The 23606-nt window shown below is 35.1% G+C and overlaps 1 protein-coding gene across 18 annotated transcripts in view; it reads right to left on the bottom strand.

Moving 5' to 3' along the window:
• The window catches only part of CLASP2 (cytoplasmic linker associated protein 2), a 196842-nt gene that overhangs the window by 120226 nt on the left and 53010 nt on the right, over positions 1-23606 (bottom strand). For 16 of the 18 annotated variants that reach the window (XM_045537254.1, XM_045537307.1, XM_045537271.1 and 13 more), the window contains exon 8: positions 7640-7786. In XM_045537254.1, the coding sequence (XP_045393210.1) occupies positions 7640-7786 (147 nt within the window). Of the gene's footprint in view, positions 1-7639; positions 7787-22373; positions 23005-23606 lie in introns of those variants that run through there. The other 2 variants (XM_045537356.1, XM_045537361.1) reach the window with 1 other exon arrangement.

The raw sequence follows: 23606 nt of genomic DNA, 5'->3' as shown, positions 1-23606 counted from the left end.
AAAAGAAAGTGTGTATATGGGTTAAGAATAAATTTACAGAAAATAAAAAGGCTAGAGAAACAAGTTAAACACCACCACAAAGAAATCAGACAAATCCAGAACACAGGGCAATCTTACAAGACAACTGGCTTAGACTTTTCAAAAAGTCAATGTCATGGAAATAAACATACATGAGGGGACCATTTTATAGATAACATTATAGAATTTTCTTGCATATGATAATAATATTATGATGATAATGGAACATGCCTTTTAAGTCTTAGGAGATGCATATTAAATATCTGGGGTGAAATGTCATGATGTCTACAATTTGGTTTCCAATGGTTGAAATTTTTAACAAAAGAATGTGTGGGAATATACCTATAGAGAAAGAATTTAAACAAATAAGGTAAATAACTAGTTATTAAATCTAGGTGATGAGTGTTCACTGTATGTCAACTTTGCTGTATACTCAAAATTTTTCACAATGAAAAGTATGGAAAACCACTCACTAGCTAGAGTAGGTATAAATAGATCAGAAAAAAAGGAGAGAAATTCCAGAAACTGACCAAAATATATAAGGTAGTATTTCAATTTAATGGAATAAAGGACGTTTAATTTAATTGCACAGATATAATTCACCATGCATAAGGAAGAAACAAATTAAAAAGAATATACCACCATCTTATACAAAAACAAATTCCAGGCCGGGCGTGGTGGCTCACGCCTGTAATCCTAGCACTCTGGGAGGCCGAGGCAGGTGGATCGCTCAAGCTCAGGAGTTCGAGACCAGCCTGAGCAAGAGTGAGACCCCGTCTCTACTAAAAATAGAAAGAAATGATTTGGACAGCTAAAAATCTATATAGAAAAAATTAGCCAGGCATGGTGGTGCATGCCTGTAGTCCCAGCTACTTGGGAGGCTGAGGCAGTAGGATTGCTTGAGCCCAGGAGTTTGAGGTTGCTGTGAGCTAGGCTGACGCCACAGCACTCACTCTAGCCTGGGCAACAGTGCAAGACTCTGTCTCAAAAAAAAAAAAAAAAATCAAAAACAAATTCCAGGTGTACTAAACAAGCTAAATATAAAATAGTTAATGTTTTGGAATAAATGAGACTAGTTTTATAATCTTGGGACTGAACAGTAGTCCTTATAAGACAGCAAATTTAGAAGTCAAAAAGGACAGATATTTTACCTAATATAACAAAAACTGTTTAAATTTCATATAAAAATGCCATAGACAAAGGAGACACTGAGGAAATATTTGTGACTTTTTAACAAAAGAATAAAAGGTCTAATCTTTTATTTTTAAAAATTCTAATAAATTGATGAGAAGACAAAACAGCATGTAATTCATAGAAGAGGATATGCTAATTCCTATTAATGAATTTAAATATTCTGAACCTCACTAGAATATAAACTTCAGGAAGACAGGGTCTTTGTCGTTGCTCATTGACATTTCCCAGAGATTACAAAAGTAGCAGCCCAGTAAAAGTCTTCAGTAAATATTTGCTAGCTGCTGGCCAGATAGGTGGATGGAAAAAATGCAAATTAAAAGAAGGAAATACTATTTTTCACCCATCAAAGTGGCAATAATTAACGTGGCTGCTATATTCAATGCTGGAGAAGGTAAGATAATGTCTTTACTAAAATCAAGAACACATACAACCTTAGATTAAGCAATTCCATTTATAAGAATCTGTTCTACAGAATAGAAGCACCAAGATGTCAAAATATGTAAGTACATCGAGATATGCATTCTTTGTAATGGCATGGACAGGGAAACTGTTTATTAAATCATAGTGCATCAATAATGTGGAATACTCTGTAGCTATTAAAAGGATGCAATAGCTCTTATTCTTTACGTTGAAGGATGTTCAGTGAAAAAAAGCAACTTGCCAAGTGTTCACTGGAATGTTTAACATGGGAAAAAACAGATTTGAATGCCTACATAAATGACCATGGAGAAACAGTTTGTGGGAGGATCACATATCAAACTTAACATTGGTTGTCTCAGGGTGATGGGATTAAAGAGGCAAGATATTATTAATTTTTTTTAACCTCCACTGTTTAACAATGAGCATGACTTTTATATTTTAAAAAAATCAAATTATGTCTTTCAGTTCTTTTCATTAGTAAGAAGCACATAAATTGGTTTTTAAAAAGAGAAATGACAAGCTAATAAAAAAATAGTTTAAATTCACAACATGCCGATTACAGAAACAATGCTTGCTTCTTACCACGTCAACTATATTAGAATGTATGTGACAAAGATAAGCCTGGGCTTGCAGTTATTATAACCTCTACTTTGAATCAATCAAGTATAATAATGAGTCTAATGGAAAATTCCTCATATGCGAGATCTTTACTAATGATATTTCACTCTTCTGTGAGGCAAACCTTGAATCAATTTGTGCTCCTATAATGAGGCTTTACAATTTTCTAACTTAAATTTCAGTAAAAAAATACAGGCAAATGGAGTATGGGAGGACTGAAATGCAAACAGTAACACTGGTTGGTGGAATAACGGGCAGGTACTGTAATTATCTTTGTAAGTTTAAAATGATGATTTGAAACATTCCATATGGCCCTCTTGGTGCCTTATTAGTAGCACTGCATATAGTAAGTGCTACATACAAGTGTAGATAAGAACAATAACTTCTCTGTAGAGAGATTGGGTCTTCAGTTTACCTATTCTATTTCAATCAAAATTGTTTGTTTATATTAACATTCTGAATGCTTCAAAAAATAAACCTTGCACAATGAAATTTTTTGTCACATCAAGTCTTGCACAGGAAGTAAAACAAAACTGTGGACACAGAAAATAACTACAGTACAACACATATATTCTTACACACAGAAAGAAATAAGGGAGCTTATATTTATATTTATAATAATTTATATGTTATTTACTCAAATCATATTTACCTTAAAACCAAATTTAAGATAGATAGTATCAGGGCATCTTACAATAGGTGGTCAATGATCTGGGATTCACAGTAATTTAAGACAGACTGGTGGCTGGTCAATACCTGAATTCCAAATTTCAATAATAGTGTTTTGCTACATGGGATAAAAAATAAGAAATATGTACCACATGCACTATTATTTAGGAGGTGACCCAAAAATCAACCAAGAGGAAGCCCTTGACAGTGGGCCAAGCACTGGGTTTTTGTCTCATCCCTGCTAATAAGTAACTGTGTGCTACTGGGCATATCATTTAGCTCTCTGAGGCTCAGTCTCTTCACCTGAATTTGGGTCAGATCATCTTTAAGACCACTTCAGGGCTAAAATCTTCTGGTTTAGTATCTCTCCCTGTTAGTAAGGGAAGAAGACAAACAAAACCAAAACACACAAGTAGAAATGTTATTTGTTTTTATATAAAGTTCAAAACCAAAAAATTGAGTTCTACTAGTCAAAAATTTGGATTCCAGAATTAAACAACAAATTCTTAAGATTTATTTTATTAAATATACACTGATTCTCATGATCTTTATTTGTTTAAAAGAAAAGATAATTTTGTTTGAATGATGGGAAAAATGAGAATGATTATCATTATTTGTAGAAAATAGATATTTAGACATTCTTAACAAAATCTCAGGTCAAACATAAATGAAGTAAAACAAATATAAAATACCCTAAAGATGAGAAGTACTACTGAATTTAAAACTGTAGTGATTACCTAATTATAAGAATTGAAAGTAAAAACTATTTCAAAGTAATCTTTGACATTAGATGGAAACAATATAGAGAAAATACTCTGTCCACTTGAATGAATGAGTGAGTGAGAGAGAACAAGAGAACTTAGAATTAATGTTTTGGTCAATGACATGTCTCAATGATTATATAAAAAACCTCAATGACAAGTCACTAACCTCAAAATCTGGTATTAATTATAAACATTGACAATTATATCATTATCTAATACAACTACTATATTTTAAAAAGAACAACAGACAAAATGATTGGTACCGGAACAGCAATATTATAACTCAGAAAATTGACTTGAAGAAGGCAGTTTTGACGAGAAAATACTAAAAAGCATTTCTATTTGCAATATAAAAATTAAGGTTTGCCTATTTCCAAATATTCTAATTTGCTGGGAATCATACTACAGGTAGTTGAGCTTTAAAATGACTGATTTATAAGTGCCAAAAAGTAGTAATCATTACTGTAGATTATAATCTCAGAGTTATAGAATCTAGAAGAATCCTTATTTGTCAATAGAGATTAATATGATGGTCGGCCGGGTGCGGTGGCTCACGCCTGTAATCCTAGCACTCTGGGAGGCCGAGGCGGGTGGATCGCTCGAGGTCAGGAGTTCGAGACCAGCCTGAGCGAGACCCCGTCTCTACTAAAAATAGAAAGAAATTATCTGGCCAACTAAAAATATATATAGAAAAAATCAGCCGGGCATGGTGGCGCATGCCTGTAGTCCCAGCTACTCAGGAGGCTGAGGCAGTAGGATCGCTTAAGCCCAGGAGTTTGAGGTTGCTGTGAGCTAGGCTGATGCCACGGCACTCACTCTAGCCCAGGCAACAGAGTGAGACTCTGTCTCAAAAAAAAAAAAAAAAAATGATGGTAGTATAGCAAAGTGATTTCTGTGCTTTGCCCACTTATTAGATGGGTGACCCTCGGCAAGTTACTTAACTTCCACAAATTGCAGTTTGCTCATCAGTAAAATCAGGATAATAAAGTATCCAATTCAGGGGTTTTGAGATTTCAATGAAAGAATATATACAAGAACACTCAAGAATATTTTTTAAAAAATATTACCTAAAATACTGTGAAGATATAAGTATTTTAAACAATCAGCTACCTTCAGCAATTGTATTCCAAACCATTGAGCCAAAAGAAAGGAAAATATGTTTATCTAACTTCCTCATATGAAGTTATAAATGTTATCTAGAAAATAGACTATTTAAGAGAATTCACTTTATCTCTATTCTAATTAGTATGGCATAAAGATAACACTTTTGACATCTGCATAATATGGGTTTTTATAGAAATGATATATTGGTATGGACCTGGCCATATCCTTTTTTTCAATTCTTACAATTACAATATTAGAAGAATAGGTTAGCATACTGAGGCCAAAGAACAAAGCAAACAAACATACACAGAAGATTAAACAAAGATTTATGAGCTTTAATTAATTGGCTAGGATACTTTGCTCAAAATAGCATAAATCTCTAATCTTGATATATACCTCTAGGAGAATAAATTATATTCCAAAACTTCAAAAGTAGATTCAGTCAGGATTCCAAAGCAGCTCATTTTATTTTGATAATCTTACCTGAAAAGAGATCTGTCAAACCCAGTGGGGCAGTGACTGGCTTATACCACTACTGTATATCTCCACCTACCATATTCTTCTAATTAGGAACTAAGTCCATCTATCTATTTCTTATATACCTAGAAGTAGCAAACAAAATATTGAGACTGAATCATCATCATTCCATATGAACTTATGGGAAAGAGAATGTATAGTCCAGGAAACAGAAACCCAAAGATTCTACAACTCTAAGAAAACTTTCTATAGCTAAATTAAAATCAGTAAGTTTCTGCCAAGACCAGAAAATCTAAAGTTAAATTGTCAAAGAAGGACTAACAGCCAAGAATGGCATTAATTTGAAAAGCAATATCAATATCCTCTGGCTAGGAGCTCTTTTCTTAGATAGAAAAATGGACAGTGAACCTAAATGAGCTGCAGCAAACAAAAGAAACAAGAATGTATCTGGAATTGCCAAAAAATATTTTAAAAATAAAAAAAGGAGGAAAAAAAGGAGAAGGGAATGAAGGCTGCTCTCTTATTTTTATCAAAAAGGCTGCTGCCTAGATGGATGATATAATCTAAGTGATTAACGACTACAATCATGAAAGCTATAACATTTTCGTATCTGGTAGGACTACAAACTATAGACTGGGGGTGGAGACATTAAGAAAGTCTCTCCTGTTTAAGAAAGAATATCTGATTATATCAAATTACTTAATATCAAAATTAAGTGACTTGTGATACGTAAATTACAATCTCAATTTTTCATGTAAGAAAATAGTAAACCATGAAAAAAACAGAGCCAATTATAAACCACTGGTCCAGATTCACAAAAATGTTAGATATTATCACCATTTATCTCAAACATGAATCCATTTTAAGTCAAATAAGATAGTTTCATGAAATTATAATATCACAGATTAGAATTCTATAATTCAAAAAACATTTCCACTGTAATGACTGAAAATAGCCATTTCTTATAAAAGGAAGAAACCACAGAATGTCATATACATTTTTCTAGAGGTAAGAATGCATAATAGAAACTATCATGTAATAGGATATCATAACTAACATTTATATGAGAACACAATCCTATAATTACAAAACAAAAAGAAAATAATTAAAATTCTAAAGTACAAGTTACTCAAAATATCCAGAGAAATCAGAAAGACATTTTTATTTCAGAGTTATCTATTTATATGTATAGAAATATATATGTATGTATACATGTGTACATGTGGAGATACATATATCATCTTTCTTATTAGTTATATAATACATAAGATAGTTAAAATGGAATACTTATGATAGTTTTCCCATATTTAGAATACCATATGACTTGGGAAAAAATTTGGGTTGTATAGACAGATCAAGGGACTACAACTTCTTACAGAACCTGGTCAAAATATGCAGTTTATTTTTTTTTCCTTTTTTGTTTTTAGTAAGTGCTACAGACAAAAAGAACAAACAAAAATCCTCAAGACCATGATTTTCCCACCAGTCGTTGTAGACAAGAAAAAAATGTTTTCCCAAAATACCATAACTAGAACACAAATTTATTTAAAATGAAGAAAGAAATAAAAAGAGAAAGAGATTACTGTCCTTTTAGCATTAAACATTTACCCTTATTCTTACAAATTCATCTATCAGAAAGATCCAGCAGAAACTAATACCTGAAATGTACTCATGGCTTTCTAATTAGCATACGAAAAACATCCATTAAAAAAATTAAAGACAGACAACATGGTAGAAACAGTTCCAATATGATCAAAGAACATACTATGGGTTGTATAACTGCATTAAACTTGCTTTTTCCTGTTTTCCTATTATTATCTAATCCAGAAACCATTTTCGAGGCAATTTTTCTTGACCACCACCCATTTCCTATTGTGACAAATGATTCAATACCCAGTTATCTTCAATCATTTTTAAAATGTTGGAGTATTTAAGGCTTACTACCTAAAGAATGTGTAAAAACATTACATAATTCAACATTTCTGAAACAGCTATTGAACCTGAAAATTAATAGCCAAATTCTGAAAAACCTGTTCTCTCCTTAAAACAAAAAAACAAAACAAAAAAACCCCCTAAATTCCCTTAAATCTCTCTCTTTAAAAATGGTATCTGAAAAATAAATACCCTCAAGACTAATTCACAAGACTAATTTACTCTCAATACTAATTCACATAGGTGTTTACAGGAAATAGCAATATACAATATTTTAAACATTTCAAAAAGGCAGCACATTCTTCTGAGTGTTGCAACAGACTCTCCAGATCTGCAATCATGCTGCAGTCATGAATAAACATATTTCTCTAAAGTTCCAAGTATGTGTGGCCATATCAAGGGCATGGAGCATGCATATCACATTTGAAATGGATTTACATTACCTCCAACCTTAGGGCCACCTGCTGAACCAGGCTTCCTTGCACTGTTGACAGGATTTCCGGATGTTTTAGGTGCAGGAACCTTGAAGGCTGAAGCAGCTGATGACGGCCTATTTCCATCCACTGATTCTTCATCATCGAAGCTTTTATCTGCACAATGCATTAGAAAAATGTATTTAAGAGAACTAAGCCTTGCTCCATTTTCTGTAAGACTCAAAAATCAAATAAAGGCACATATAAAATCATTTACTTTGATAAGATACATAAAATAAAGGTCCTTTGAATAAGCATTTATATATTGGCTAACATTATATAAAATAATCCTCTGTAATTTAAAATCAAAATGCAATATTATCATATTTCCTACTTCTATATATTAAGCCAAAACATAAAACCAAACATATTAACCCTAAGGGTAGTAAAAAGCATCTTTCTTTTTTTTGCTACTCATACAAGCATTTTCTGCCAGCTCCTCCCATAGTGCATCTTCCAGCACGCCCTGCCTTATTCCTTATACCCAGACTCTGCAACTTACAATCACAGATCCGTTTGCAAATCAGTCGCCTCATTCCTCTGAAAGCTCTTAATTTCCCTCACCCTAGGATGCACCCAATAGTTCACATGGCCAAATACAGTAAATTCGATACTAATCAAAGATTCTATCAAAAAAAGACAGAAACAACCACAGAACCACCACTGAGGTTTGTGCCGGCATTTTTCTTTCTCTTCCCTGCCCTAGGTGCTGTAACAGCCAATCAGCTACAAGGTGACATCATCTTATGGCAGCTACTGCCAGATGAAAGGTAAAAATTCTCCATGCATCTAAAAAATTCTCTATCCAGCTACAATCCTTATTCTATATCAAAATTTCAAAGACATTCAAATACTAAAGGTTTATAAATCTAAATTTATTTTCTACTATTTAATCCTCATAAAAATTTGCATAAATAGAAAATAAGGTTTTATGCAATATTCATTCTGCTAAAACGCTTATTACTGCATCAGTAAAGCACGGAATATCCAGTGCTCATTACTGTGCATAATTAACCCTGTAATCTTAAATTTTGCTGTTTATGTAGGTCATAGGAATCAAACTGATTAATCTGTTCTCATAAATGATTCTATAATATTCTACAAGGCTCCTTTTAGAATATAATGGCCACGCTAATTTCATCTCCTTATATATAAATGAAACACCCCCCAACCTCCTCCAAATAAAAAAATTAGAAGCTATATGCATTTTATTTCTCAGAAAGGATGGTTTTCTCTAGGACCCTGCACAAACCAACCATGACAAACAAGATGGGCGAGGCAAAGAAGCAGCTTTACCACAGGCTTCACATCAATATGCCAGAATCTTTTCCTTTCAATCTGCTCCCCTTCCCTATACAAATAATCATCTAAAATGAAACCATCTCTGTAAAAGGATACTATCAGTACAAATATTAAATATATTTTAAATAAAATACACTAAATAAGTTTTAAGACTGTTTTATTTGTTGGAGGAAAAGAATTAAATAAGCACCCTAATATAAAGCCACATTCTACTTCAGCAACTGTTTTTCTTAAGTAATACAACTTACAGGAAAAAAGTATCTTCCAGTTAAAAAAAAAAATTTTAGCATAACACTATTAGGGAGCCAGTATGGATAAATTAATGAGCTTAAAATCTATGCTGTACATATACTGCTCTGTTAAAAACACTAATACAATTCCAAATAAACTTTTTCCTCCACTGTGTAAAAAAATGCAGCTGAGACAGAGTAGACACACAAATCTACAGGAAGTTAGGCACTGAAACACAGGGTAGCCAGAAGTTCCCATGGAAACAGTATTCTGTTCCTGTACACACACAAGAACTGAAAAGAGTAAATGTCCCTACCATTTAAAAAAATTAACTGTTAAAATTCTCAAACTACTGGGAAATTAATTTTTAAACTTTTAATCAAGATAGAGCAAAGTATACAAATCATAAATATGCAGCTCAATGAACTTTCACAAAATGACAGCAGTGTAACCAATATCCAGATCAATAAATAGATTATTACCACCATCCTGTAAGCACCCTCAAGACCCCTAAAAGTCAATATTTCCTACCAAATCTAACTAGTCTTGAACTCTAACACTATAATTGGTTTTGTCCATTTTTGAAACTTATATAAAAGGACTCACACAATATGTACTCCAGCATCTAGCTTCTTTCACTTGATGTTAAAAGATAATGTTTGGAAGATTCATTTTCATTCCTTACAGTTTTCTAGTATATGAATGTACTACAGTTTATTAATATTAATATTCATTCTACTGTTGATAGACATTTGGGCTACTGTCAGTGTTCGTAAGAGGTAAGCAAACAAACTTAAAGGTTGCTGAGGATTTTGGCCTTATTGGGGAAGTAGGAAACATAGTAACTTACTTTAGATTAAAATAAATCAAAGATGTATATTGTAGTATCTAGGGCAGTGGTCCTCAAAATGTGGTTCTCAGACCAGCAGCTGAGATCACCTGGCAATTGGTTAAAAATGCATATTATTGGGCCCAAACCCAAACCTACTGAATCACAAACTGTGGAGATGCAGCCCAGCAACCTGTGTATTAGCAAGCTCTCCTAGTGATTCTGACGCATGACCAAGTTTAAGAACCACTCCCTAGGGCAGAGGATGGCAGACCTTTTCCATAAAGGCCCACACAGCAAATATTTCAGTCTTTGTAAACCATACACATATGGTCTTTCCATGCAATTACTCATTTATGACACTGTAGCACCAAAATGATGCATGATGTGTAAACAAACGGGTGTGGCTGTTTCAATAAAATTTGTTTCTATAAAATCCTTATATAGAAAAACAGGAGGGCAGTTGGAATTGGTCTGTAAGCGCCAGTTTGCCATTATCTGCTCTGGGGTAACCACTAAAAGAAGAGTAAATATTATATATACATAAATAAACTAATAGAAGAAAAATAAAATAATAAAAAATATATGATTAACTAAAAAGAAGCGGGAAAGGAGGCCAAAAAAAAGATATGACAAGTGGATAAAATAGAAAATGAAATGGTAAAATATAAAACCAAATATATCAGTAATTTTAAATATAAGTGAACTAAGCAACAGTCCAAGTAAAAATCTAAGACCAAATTTTCAAAAATAGGTTGCTTAAATGAGATATATTTTATAAAGTCACATAAAGATTAGAGAAAGACCACAGTAATCAAAAGAAAGCTAGTATAGCTGTATTATTTTGAAACAAAGCAGCTTGAAGAAGCATTACTAGAGATAATGAGAAAGGGGTCAATCCAACAGGAAAAAAAAATCAGAACCCTAAATATTTATGAACCTAGTAACACAGCTTCAAATATATAAAACAAAAATAGAAAAACTAAAAGGAAAAATAAACAAATTTACAAACATAGAAAGAAGTCAATTTTTACCCACTTCCAACAAGCTTATAGCTTTTTTGACTATAAGCTAAAGAATTCATGAAACTTAATTCATCACTAGCCCCAAAATTTTAAATTTGTTTTACAATTTACATGAAGGTTATAAATATTCTGAGCTTAAAAATTTTTTCTTAATAATGAAATATCAGAACAAATCTCCATTATTTTCTTCCTAGCAGCTATTATTTCCTGAAATAATAGACACTGATCTTTGTAAGTGGATTGAAACTTAAGAGCAAGAACTTTGTCTTGTTCATGCTCTATCTCCATTACCCAGAACAATCCAGGGATAATTGTGACAGCCAACTAACTCTTCTCGCTGCTTCTCACCTTGTCCCCTACAGTTTATTCTCAATACAGCACCGTGAGTTGAACAAAATGACATCATGTCACTGTTCAAAATCCTCCTATGACTCCATTAAAAGGCCTACTAGGACTCTAAGATCTTAGATATCATGTAGGTCTCTCCAACCTCATCTTCTACTTGCTCTCTTTCTCTCGAATCCAGCCCCACCAGCCTCACTGCTGTGAATCACATCGGGACCTTTGCACTTGGTTCCTTCTGCCTAGAATGCTCTTCCCGTCTATATCCACACTGTTCATTCACCATCTTCATGTCTTTATTCATCTGTCATCTTCTCAAATGAAGTTTTCCCTGGACACTAAAATTGCAGATTTCCCAACACCCTAATACTATGATCTACCCACCTCCCTGCTTTATTTTTTCCCTAGCACTTACCAAAGCAATAAATATTTTATAAGATAGTAAAACATATAAGGATAAAACAAGTACATTGGAACTTCTATTCTGAAGGCCTTGTGGGGCAAAGGGAACAGAATTCAAAACCCACATAAGGACCAGGCGCGGTGGCTCATGCCTGTAATCCTAGCACTCTGGGAGGCCGAGGCGGGTAGATTGCTTGAGCTCAGGAGTTCAAGACCAGCCTGAGCAAGAGCGAGACCCCGTCTCTACTAAAAATAGAAAAATTATCTGGCCAACTAAAATATATATATATATATATATATATATATATATATTAAAAAAAATTAGCCGGGCATGGTGGTGCATGCCTGTAGTCCCAGCTACTTGGGAGGCTGAGGCAGTAGGATCGTTTAAGCCCAGGAGTTTGAGGTTGCTGTGAGCTAGGCTGACGCCACGGCACTCACTCTAGCCCGGGCAACAAAGCAAGACTCTGTCTCAAAAACAAAAACAAAAACAAAAACAAAAACAAAAACACACATACGATGCAGAGTCTAACAGGAGACCTCCCACCAAAAGCTGGTATAACACCCAACTATACTCTCAAGGTCAAAGTGGACCCTAAGTAAGCCCTTATCTTTCTATAGTCAATTCTTTCCAAACTTTTCTCAAAAGAGAGATACTGAGAAGTAAATCAAATAGAGTGCTTCATTAAAGTCAATTGCTTGGGCAGTCCAGACACTCAACACCTAAAACTCTGTAGGCTCAAACTGGTAGTACGTCCAACCAACGATGCAAATGTAAAATTCTCCTAGAAGAAGGTCTCTGGCCTCAAATTATTCCCACAAATAATTTTCTGAAGGTCACCAGGCACTAGGAAACAAGACATCTTGAGCAAGAACAAATAGAAAGAAACAGACAATAAGAAAAGACCCACTTAAAATCCCAGCATTATCAGACACAGACCATAAAATAACTATGGCTTGCTTATTAGGCAAACTTGGAAATAACTCTGGGGATCAGAAAATTATAAAAAGTGATGAAGATTTTTAAAATAATCAAAGAAAATCTCTACAAATGAAAATATAGTAACTGAAATTTAAATTCAGTGGGCAGGCATAATAGCAGATTATATACATCTCAAGGGATCATTAGTAAACTGGAAGAGAAATCAGAAGGTATCACCTAAGGTACATATAGTAGGTGTTCTAATATTTACTGAATTAAAAAAAGAAGGATCAAACACAAAAAGGAAATTGTAAATTATGGCTAGGTCAACACTTTTGTTCTCACTTCAAAGTTTCAAAAAGAGAATACTATGGTTGGATACAGAAATTGAACAAGATAAGCACATTAAAAGGTATTAAAGGATAGAAACTAATAAAGTGAGCAGGCTGCAGTGGCAATCTATATAATGGAGAAGGAAGAGAAGGAAAGAAAATGGAGAAGAGATGGAGGAAAATAGGAGAAATAGAGAGATGGAGAAGGAGGAGGACACAGAAACAGAGGAGGAAGAGATGGAAATGGTGGAGGTGGAAGAGGACATAGAGATGGAAACAGGAGGAGGAAACGGAGAAAGAGAGGGAGGGGAAGAGGAAGTGGAGGAAGAGCAGGAGAAGAAGAGTTGTAAACAGAGAAGGAAGAGATGCAAAAAGAGGAGGAGGGGCCGAGTGCGGTGGCTCACGCCTGTAATCCTAGCACTCTGGGAGGCCGAGGCGGGTGGATGGCTCGAGGTCAGGAGTTCAAGACCAGCCTGAGCAAGAGCAAGACCCCGTCTCTACTAAAAATAGAAAGAAATTATCTGGCCAACTAAAAAATATATATATAGAAAAAATTAGCCAGGCATGGTGGCGCATGCCTGTAGTCCCAGCTACTTGGGAGGCTGAGGCAGTAGGATCGCTTGAGCCCAGGAGTTTGGGGTTGCTGTGAGCTAGGCTGACGCCACGGCACTCACTCTAGCCTGGGCAACAGAGTGAGACTGTCTCTAAAAAAAAAAAAAAAGAGGAGGAGGAAGGGAGAAGAGATGAAAATAGAGGAAGAAAAAGAGGAGGAAAGGGGCAGACGGGTGATGGGGAGACACAGGCAGAAAGAGAGGGAGAGAAAAAAAGATGACCAAGGATACCCCTTGCCTTCAAATAACACTTGCAAAGTGCCCCCAGCAAGCACTGAGATTCTATAAGCCTACACTCTAATATCTGCATGCCTGAAAGTCAAAAGGCTCTAAAAACCCAGCTTTTGTTTTATCTTTTAAACTCATTTGGTAGCAAAATCTGAACTGATCTGAATTCAGTTTATGAGAAAACATAATGTGAACTGACATGAGGCTATTTATTCTTTTTATTCAACTCAGTGTAAATCTGTACATGTTTAACTGCAAAATATTAATGTGCTTGATTACAGGGTACTGCCCCAGGCCCAGTAGTCATTACATAATATATGGGATACGAACATATTACTTTTCTAAATCTGACATATTCTGAATTCTAAAACACAACTGGTCCCCAAGTTTTCAGATAAAAATTTGTGAACTTACATTACTTTAATCAAGCCCTGTCCCTTTTTTTCTTTTTCCCACTGAAGGAAAGCCATATATTCAAATGTTTTTTTTTAAACTTTCCACTTTATATTTACATGTATCCAAAACCTGAAACTTCTGCTTCTAAAATTCATATAAAAGATGAAAAATTTGTTCCATCTTAACATGGCAAATAAAAGAGTAAGCTAAAACTCTGCACTGTGTCTCACAGAAAAGAATTCAATTTTGTGTGGCTACTCCTTCAGTGAAACAAACAGTTCAGTAAGAACTCCCAACACCATAGATTTTCATGCAAAAAATATACTGTTTCACATTAGTTTCTTACACCAAAGTTCCTCTTTTCACTTGAAGCTATATCCTTCCTTATTCTAATTAAAACAATGAGCAAGCAGGTCGGGCACTGTGGCTCAGGCCTGTAATCCTAGCACTCTGGGAGGCTGAAGCAGGCGGATCATTTGAGCTCAGGAGTTCAAGACCAGCCTCAGCAAGAGCAAGACCCCCCCCACCCCATCCCCCCACCCCCCGTCTCTACTAAAAAACAGAAAGAAATTAGCTGGACAACTAAAAATATATAGAAAAAACTAGCCAGGCATGGTGGCACATGCCTGTAGTCCCAGCTACTTGGGAGGCTGAGGCAAAAGGATTGTTTGAGCCCAAGAGTTTGAGGATGATGTGAGCTAGGCTGACGCCAAGGCACTCCAGCCAGGGCAACAGAGCGGGACTGTGCCTCAAAAAAAAAAAAAAAAAAAAAAAAAAAAAAGCCAATGAGCAACAGGACTTCAGATTTCTGAGCTGTTATACACACTTGCACATTTATCAGTAACCACAATTATATCTAACAGCTAACATACCAACTGAGATTAGGAAACAATAATCCCTATAAACTATTATATCATAGATATCTCAGAAAACGCAAACAAATTACTATTTATTTTTCATTTTTTTTATTTTTTGAGATGGAGACTTGCTCTACTGCCTGGGCTAGAGTGCCGTGGTGTTAGCCTAGCTCACAGCAACCTCAAACTCCTGGGCTCAAGCGATTCTCCTGCCTTAAGCCTCCCAGTAGCTGGGCCTACAGGTGCACGCCACCATGCCCAGCTAATTTTTTCTATTTTTAGTAAAGACGGGGTCTCATTCTTGCTCAGGCTGGTCTTGGAACTCCTGACCCCAAGCGATCCTTCTGGCTTGGCCTCCCAGAGTGCTAGGATTATAGGCATGACCTACAGCGCCAGGCCAAACAAATTTTTATTGTCTACACTTCCCACAGTGTACATGTACAACAGGATACTCCCCCCTTGGCTTTCCTCTAACCTTATAGGTCACTCTAGCTCATTCTCTTCTGTTAGCTGTTCCTCTTTCACGCAATAAATAAATGTTGAATATCCTTCTCCTTTCAAGACTACACACTTTCTAAATCGCCTCATCCATTCTCAATGTTTTTTAATACCTTCTATATGCTGACATCTCCCAAATGTTTGTCTCTAGTCTAGACAATCTCTGGGTTCCAGACATACTATCCAACTGCCTACTAAACATCTTCCCGACATGGGTATCTCAAAGGCATCTCTAATTTGACATAGATACAAAACACCAACACCATCTCCAAGTGTGCTCTCCCTAAGTCCTCTCCCATCTCAGTAAATGACATCACCATCTATTCAGCTGCTCAAGCTCATTACATGGGAACCCCATCCCAAGTTCTCCTCTGCTCCACAGCAATCATCTACCAGCAGCTCTTGTGTATAATTCCAAGTTATTTTTTAAAACCACCTATTTCTTTTACCTCTGCTGCTACTCCTAATCTAAGACCAGACCAGTATCATCTCTGCCTATATTACTACAACAGCCTCTTTACTGGTCTCCTTGCTTATATTCTCGACCTCCTTCCAAACCATAAATTAGAGAATGTGACCCTCTAAAAAAGTAATTTGAATCAATAGCTGCTCAAATCATGAAATAAAAGGTTGATGGGGAACTTTATAAAGGACGGATCAGACTGACAATACCTAAACCAACTTGTTCAATATTAGTATCACAATAAAAGACAATCACACACTATGCTTTCTGACAGAAATCTAAAATACCACATAAATATCACCTATGAAAAATTTGTACCAACCTCCCTCCCCAAAATTGGACCTGATTTTTTTTTTTTTTTTTTTTTAGCTAGAATGCAGTGGCATCATCATAGCTCACTGAAACCTCCAACTCCCGGGCTCAAGCTATCCTCCTGCCTCAGCCTCCCAAGTAGCTGCAACTACAGGCGCATGCCACCAAACTTGGCTAATTTTTTCTATTTTTAGTAGAGACAGGGGTCTTGCTCTTGTTCAGGCTGGTCTCGAACTCCTGGGCTCAAAGTATCCTCCCACCTCACCCTCCCAGAATACTAAGATTATAGGTATGAGCTACCACACCCAGCCATGGACCTGATTCTGATCAAGCCATTAGAAGAATTTTCAATTTTCTGGAAATACAGAAGATAAAGAAACATTAAAAAACAAAAATACAAAAGTACCATGGCAATGCAATCAACAAAAACTAGTGTGTGGGAAAAGTTTTACCTATCAGATGCTTTCTCTTCAACAAATAAATGGCAAGAGGAGAAAAATGAGAGACAAATACTATAGATGAATAGATCTTTAAGAAGTAGATCAATGGCAATGTCCAAATCCTAATTCAAAAAAACTGTAAAAAGGTATTTATGAAATAACTGAGGAAATCTGAACACTGAATATTTGATACTATGGGTTAAACTTTTAGGTGTGATAATGGTACTGTGACTGTCTTTTAAAAAGACACTTCATTTTACATATGTGTATGAGTTATATGTGCACCCACACACACACATCTCAGTAGTGGATAGTGGATAGTGGAGCTGGGGGAAGATAAGGTAGGGATATGGATGAATAAAGACTGGCTAGGTATTGGTAATTTCTTAAAGCTGGATGATGAGTAGTAATGGAGAGTCATTACAGTATTCTCTATTTGTGGGTAAGCTTGAAATTTTTCATTAAAAAAATCAAAATAATTTGAATCACTTTACTCCCTTGCTTAAAATCCTGCAATGAAACCTCAATAAAATAAAGCAACATCATAAGGGCAAAGAAAAGAGGTATGGGCAGAGAGTATATGAAATCAGCACCTAAAAGATCACAACAAATTCTTAAAAGATGCAAATAAAAAAGAATGGAAGGCTACTGAAGAGTAACACCACAATGAAGCTGCAATTAAAATTCTCAGAAGCTGACTGAAACAGCAGAGAACTGATCTACCTTGAAGAATGACAATTTCTAAGCCAGAAAGTACAGTAATAAGTACCAGGAGCAACTGAAAATCTATGGAACATCAACCCAAGGAGCTCAACATTTTGCACACAAGTGTGCACATGCATGCTCACATGCACACGCACACACACATACATGTAGGATTTTGTGAAAATGGAATCACCAGAAAAGGCAAAAGCAAGTTCTTGAAACCATTTAAACTTTTGTTTGCCAGAATTTAATAGAAGGATTAGGTGAGAAAGTCAAGGATATCTCCCATAATACAGAATAAAAGAGAAAGATAGAAAACTTGAGAGAGAGAACAAAACATAAAAGACAGTCAATCAACCCAGGAGGTTCAACATCTGAATAACAATTCTGTAAGGAGAAACCAAAGCTAATAAATGGGGAAAACTTTACCTTCACAAGTAAAAGAATCAAATAGTAAAAATTTTAAATTTCTTCAATTTAAACTAAAATGAAAAATTTCAGTAAAATTATTAGAAATTAAAAATTCAAGTGGTCCAAAATAAGACAATGGCAAAATTTTAACACTCACATAGACATGTTGTGTTCTTTCTCAGGTTAATATTGAATAGTTAACTATTTTATTTATAAAAAATAAAGTCTGTTCTATATAATGCTTAATAGAAGCCAACAAACTTGATAAAGTATCTTAAAATATCTAGGTAGATATAACTGACTCAATAAAATATATTTGAAGACTTTTACCCTTTCCTTTAAAGGGGTCCTTTAAAAATTCAAGACTTTGAACGTTCCATGCAATAGAGGGACAATCACAATTTAAACCATTATTCGGCATTAATAAAATTAAATAACATATGTCATAAGAACCATAATATCAAACTAAATAACAAATGAGGCTCAGAATAAGGTTTATTTAGAAACTTTAGAAAACTTAGTCATTTCAGACACTTAAATTTACATGACAGCTACAGACTGATCATAACAGCTGTTAAAAACATCAATTGTGCTATTCTACGTGTATAAAGAAAAGATGCAAACCCCTTCCCAAAGATTCAAGTTCCTTAGCAACATCAGGTTTGAGGATATGCTACTACTGGTGCCCAACAGCTTGCACCCATGTAGGTAAATGGGACTGCCTCAAGAAGGCTACTATTTATTCAAAGGTACAGCATAGGTGCCTAGATGCCTTAATACAGACCTAAACCACAGGATGGTTGTCCAAGGCCTTCAACGTCTACTACAGGAGGAAGGGAGGAACAATAGGGTTGCTTTATTTTAGTCACTGGCTATTTTCCATCTTAGTGTGCAGTATTCACTACCTATATTACTACTAATGTCTGATCTTTTGTCCCCTATAATTTACTTTTTTTCCTTACACTCTTTTTTTCCCCATCAATGTTCCTACAAGAAATGTTTGGCCTTTTCGCCAGTAAGTCAAATGGTTGCTTTCCTACAGTTATTTAAATTACCCAATCTTAGTGTATCACAAGAATATTTAAGAGTATGAAGAAGAGTGATTTATTTAACATTCATTTCTTGCTACTCTTCCATACCCCCTAAACCAATAGTTGCATGTCAGTTTGGAGTGGTCCCAGAAGGCTGATCTCTAGACAGCCACGGTTATATTATTTCTTGTATATACTTCTAAAAGACTCATTTTTAGAATAGTAGACTGTGTTGAAATGCTCAAAATTTATAAACAGTCTATTTACAACAAAACCTTATTTCTTTCCAGCCACTCTGCAGCATAACAACAAAAGGCCAAATTCCTCTTGCAAGCTTTTGAGGCAGATTGTAAGGCTCAGCACCGCATAATAATCCTACAGGTTTTTAACTCTTATCTGGTTTGACTGCCCAGAGCCACTACACAACTATCTGACTTCTTGGTTTTATACTCTTGGGTAAGGATGAAGACAACTAAATTGAAAAGCACCCCAAAGCCACCAAGTAAACAACTCTTTAAGTGATAGCCATTAGAGTGCTTCACAAATCCAAGTTTGCCTAGAAATAAAACTGCTAATGAAATCTTTCCTTTAGCCTTGAAGTTAAGCTTTATGACATATTCAGTATATAATAGACTAATAACTGGAATATATAAAAAGCAACTATAAATAAACAACAAAAAAGGTGAAACAAAAAGTTGGCTAAGGATGACAACAGGCAAGCCACAGAAAAGGAAATATAAATAACCAAGCATATGAAGATCATCAATCTTATCAGAAAGCACAGATGTTTTATAAAGGATGAGATATTTTCACCCATCTGATGGGCTAATTTTTAAAAGATAAACCATAACAAGGACAGAAAAGGATGGAGGATACCAGGCACTGCTGGTGGGAATGTAAGTGATAAAGCCCCTTTGGGAGCAAATTAACTATAGCTAACACAATTTAAAATGAATAAAATGTTTGATTCAGAATTCTATTTCTAGACTATTTTAAGAAATATATATGTATGTGTATACAAAATACATATGGTGTGTACAAAAGTGTTTATTTCAGAATCATTTAGAAAAATTATATATGGTAAATAATTTAAAATTCCATAAAAGACAAGATGGTTATGATACATCCATACTATAGAATATTATGCAACAGTTTAAACAAATGATGCAAAGCAACAAATGATGGCGTTTAAAAAAAAATCTCCATGCCACATTGAGTAGACATGGCAAATGGCAAAGATACGTTCAGAATGATATCATTTGTGTAAACACAGTCAAAACAAAACCATTTATTTTGACGCTTAATATGCATGTAAAGGCACAGTAAAAGGTAGGAAAAGACACACTCCACATTAATAAAAGTGTTCACCTCTGCTTATACCTGGGCTTGGAGGTAGTTCTGAAGGGATTTTTGTTTTATCTTCAGTATCTGAATTTTGAAACAAAGATATTTGTATATTAAGTTCATAATTAAAATAATAAATAAATAACAGGTTAGGAACAGTGTAATCCATTTGTTATATACGTTCAAATGATTCTGGTGTAATGTATGTGCATTGTATGTGAGAGAGATTATATGTGATGTATGTGACAGAGTATATATTAAACTCTTAGGAACTATATAAATCCCAAGATAACCTTTTACTATATACATATCTTTATTGTTTAGGTTTTTATTTCACAGAGGTATATTATTTTAATCTAACAAAAGTATTTCTATTTTAAAGAAGAGAATTAGCTGGAAGGTTACCCTGAGTTTTATAAGAGGTTATTACTTTGATTTTTAAAAAAAAAAAATCAATACATTCCTAAACAGTCCAAATGTATTTATGTATTATTTGAAAAAAAGAAAAACTAAGTAAATATACAATGATAACCATTGAACCTAAAATGTTTAAAAAATAAAATAAAATCTGGGTATGGCCCAAACCAAATGCAACATTTAGACTTGTCTGCAAATTAAGGGCTTTTTTGTTTGTTTGTTTTTTTATAAAAAACGAAAGAAAGAAACTTGGCCATGCCCTTAAGTACATGAGAACTTAATTTGTCAATCCCGATGTCTCTTGCCTTAAAAATTAGCAGTTAAAATTATATTCTTATTTCTTTCCATAAGGTCACATAAAATAGTTATGTAAATTCCTGGAATAAATCATAACAATATGCCAAACCAAATTTGCTACCATATTTCCATTTAAGTATACATAATACTTTAAATGATGGTACCAAATACTATCATTTTGGTGAGTTGGCACCCCATTTCTCATAACCCCAAGAGGAATTACTCCTTAGAGAGAAGAGGTCATTATATAGTCATAGGAAGGCTAAAACTGTTAGAATTAAAACCTCCAAATACAGACCAGTCTTCCTTAAGAACCTAGCAAAAAATACGCAAAATGTTTTTGAGGAACCTCAAATTCCCCTTTATACATGTCTCTGCTGTTGATGCGATTATAAAGTATACCTCTAAGCATCTTAACAAAAGGTTTGATAAGGAAAAAAAAAAGCCCAACTATTAAGTGTTACAAAGGACAATACCAAATGTACACTTGGGACTCTAGATTTGATTCTGGTTTGCTTTCTGTGCTTCAATCTGGAATGTATCATCTCAGCAAGTCTCAGTTTCCCAATCTGTGAAATGAAAATACCAAAATACTCTGTATATTTCACAGAATTATTTGTACCTGAGGAGTTAATGTAAATTAAGTATATGAAAGAGCTTTATAAAACTATAGCTTTATGCACTACAGAAATCCGTATTTTTTAAAAAATTATCCTTACCCAAATAAAACACTGGCAAATCCATTTTAATCAAATTACATCCTGTATAGAATTCTAAAAAGGCTAAATATTTTCCAGAGAATTGTTTATGAGGTACACTGACAAATCACAAGCATATTAATTAAAATAGTGTCCATGGCAAGCCATTTTGCTTCTTTAAATATTTTATTACCATAGAATTCTACTTGTGTCAAACACAACAGGAAAGATGTCAAGCTAGCTAGCCAAACCTTCCTGCCAAGATCTGTCATTCCTCCAAAGGCCATGTTCTCCCTTCAAAGCTTTTGCAAATATTCCACGTTTCTTCCAATATCCCTTCATATCCACCACTGAAGACTGAAGGCTTGCTTGGGTTGCAAGGTAAATTGTCACCTTATGTTTGCCAGATCCCACACAGACACAGCAAGTGGAAAAGGATACCAAATGACAAGTACACACATGCATAAATGCACACACAAATGTACATACACACAAACATACAAGTGTCCTTTATTCTTTAGGGAGAAATATATTTCTTACACAGCAAATGATCATCACCTTAAAAGGAAGTACATAATACAAGCAAAAGAAGAAAAATAAATCTTACTTACCATCTCCCATAGCCATTCAGATGGTCCAGGGAGCTGTCTCAAACCAAGAGGTCAAACAGCACAGCAAATAAGTACAGCTCGGTGCCTGCGCCACTGGGCTCGGCCTGCAGCCTGCAGACACCCGGAGCACTGTGTGACCCAGGCCGCGCCGCAGCTCTGCACCGCAATAGCCAACAGCTGCTACTCCACTTCAAAATAAAAGTCTGGGGTCTTGCTGAAAACCCTCATTTATTTAGCAGAGCCTAGAAGGGCTTGATCAAGATTATTCTTTAACTACACATATGCCGTTGGATACAGGTTATGATGTTTCTCCTCGTACAGGCTGCTTGAAATTTAATCTAAAAAAAGCTCTGGGAGCCAATAAATGTCATCCCGCTGGGGGACTTTTAATGCAATCATCAAAACACAAGGCATGTGTTCAGCAATCATTTTCTGCTTCCCTAAAGATATCCATGTAATCAGTAGCAATCACATGATCTGATGGATTAACTGATTTGCACCTTTTTAAAAAGGTTTTCATCCCTTTGTATTAACATTTACAACAGAAGATTGCTAGAAGTGCACAAACAGGAATAGCCCAGTTTCCAAGATTAACTGCTCTCATTATGCAGGAAGCATTTCGGGCTGCCGTAAACAAATCACGTCAAAGGCAGCCCATCAAAGGCTGCTCTGTGTGCGGACAGCAGGGCCACACGGAACAAAGCTCGCTTCTGGTGGAGGAGACAGAACCTAGCCAGTGCGCAGCTGCAGGGGCGCAGAGCACCCTCTATCCAAGCTGCACAACCATCAGCACATTGTCAGGCTCCGAGAAGGCCCTGGGGCTCATGGTCACAAACAGCCACATTTTAAAATCAACCTAAGAAAAGAGCTACTTTGCTTTTCACCAAAGGTTATGTTATAAAAATATACAAAACTAGACTGGAAATTACCTTATTGACTCATATAAGCCAAATATCAATGTAATTTCAAATCCTAGTTTCCATGCTTTATTTTACTGCCATCCTCCAAGAGCAATTCTTTTCCTAGCAACTGTTTCAAACAGAGAAGCTGGAAAATAACTTTACAATGATTACATGTCCAAGACTGCATTAGGTCCCACATACACACTAGGCAAATCAGAATTGTGCATAGTTTTTTTCACAGTAAAAGAGAAAAAGATTTGCAGTCACAGCCACCAACATCGTTAGTGTTTACATCTTGGTTAGCGTAGGAGACTGTCTAGAAAGCTCCATG

The sequence above is a fragment of the Lemur catta genome, chromosome 1 (assembly GCF_020740605.2).
Source record: "Lemur catta isolate mLemCat1 chromosome 1, mLemCat1.pri, whole genome shotgun sequence".
NCBI classification, from domain to species: Eukaryota; Metazoa; Chordata; class Mammalia; order Primates; family Lemuridae; genus Lemur; species Lemur catta.
The sequence above is the reverse complement of the archived record's forward strand: the minus strand, read 5'-3'. Positions and strand labels throughout refer to the sequence as shown.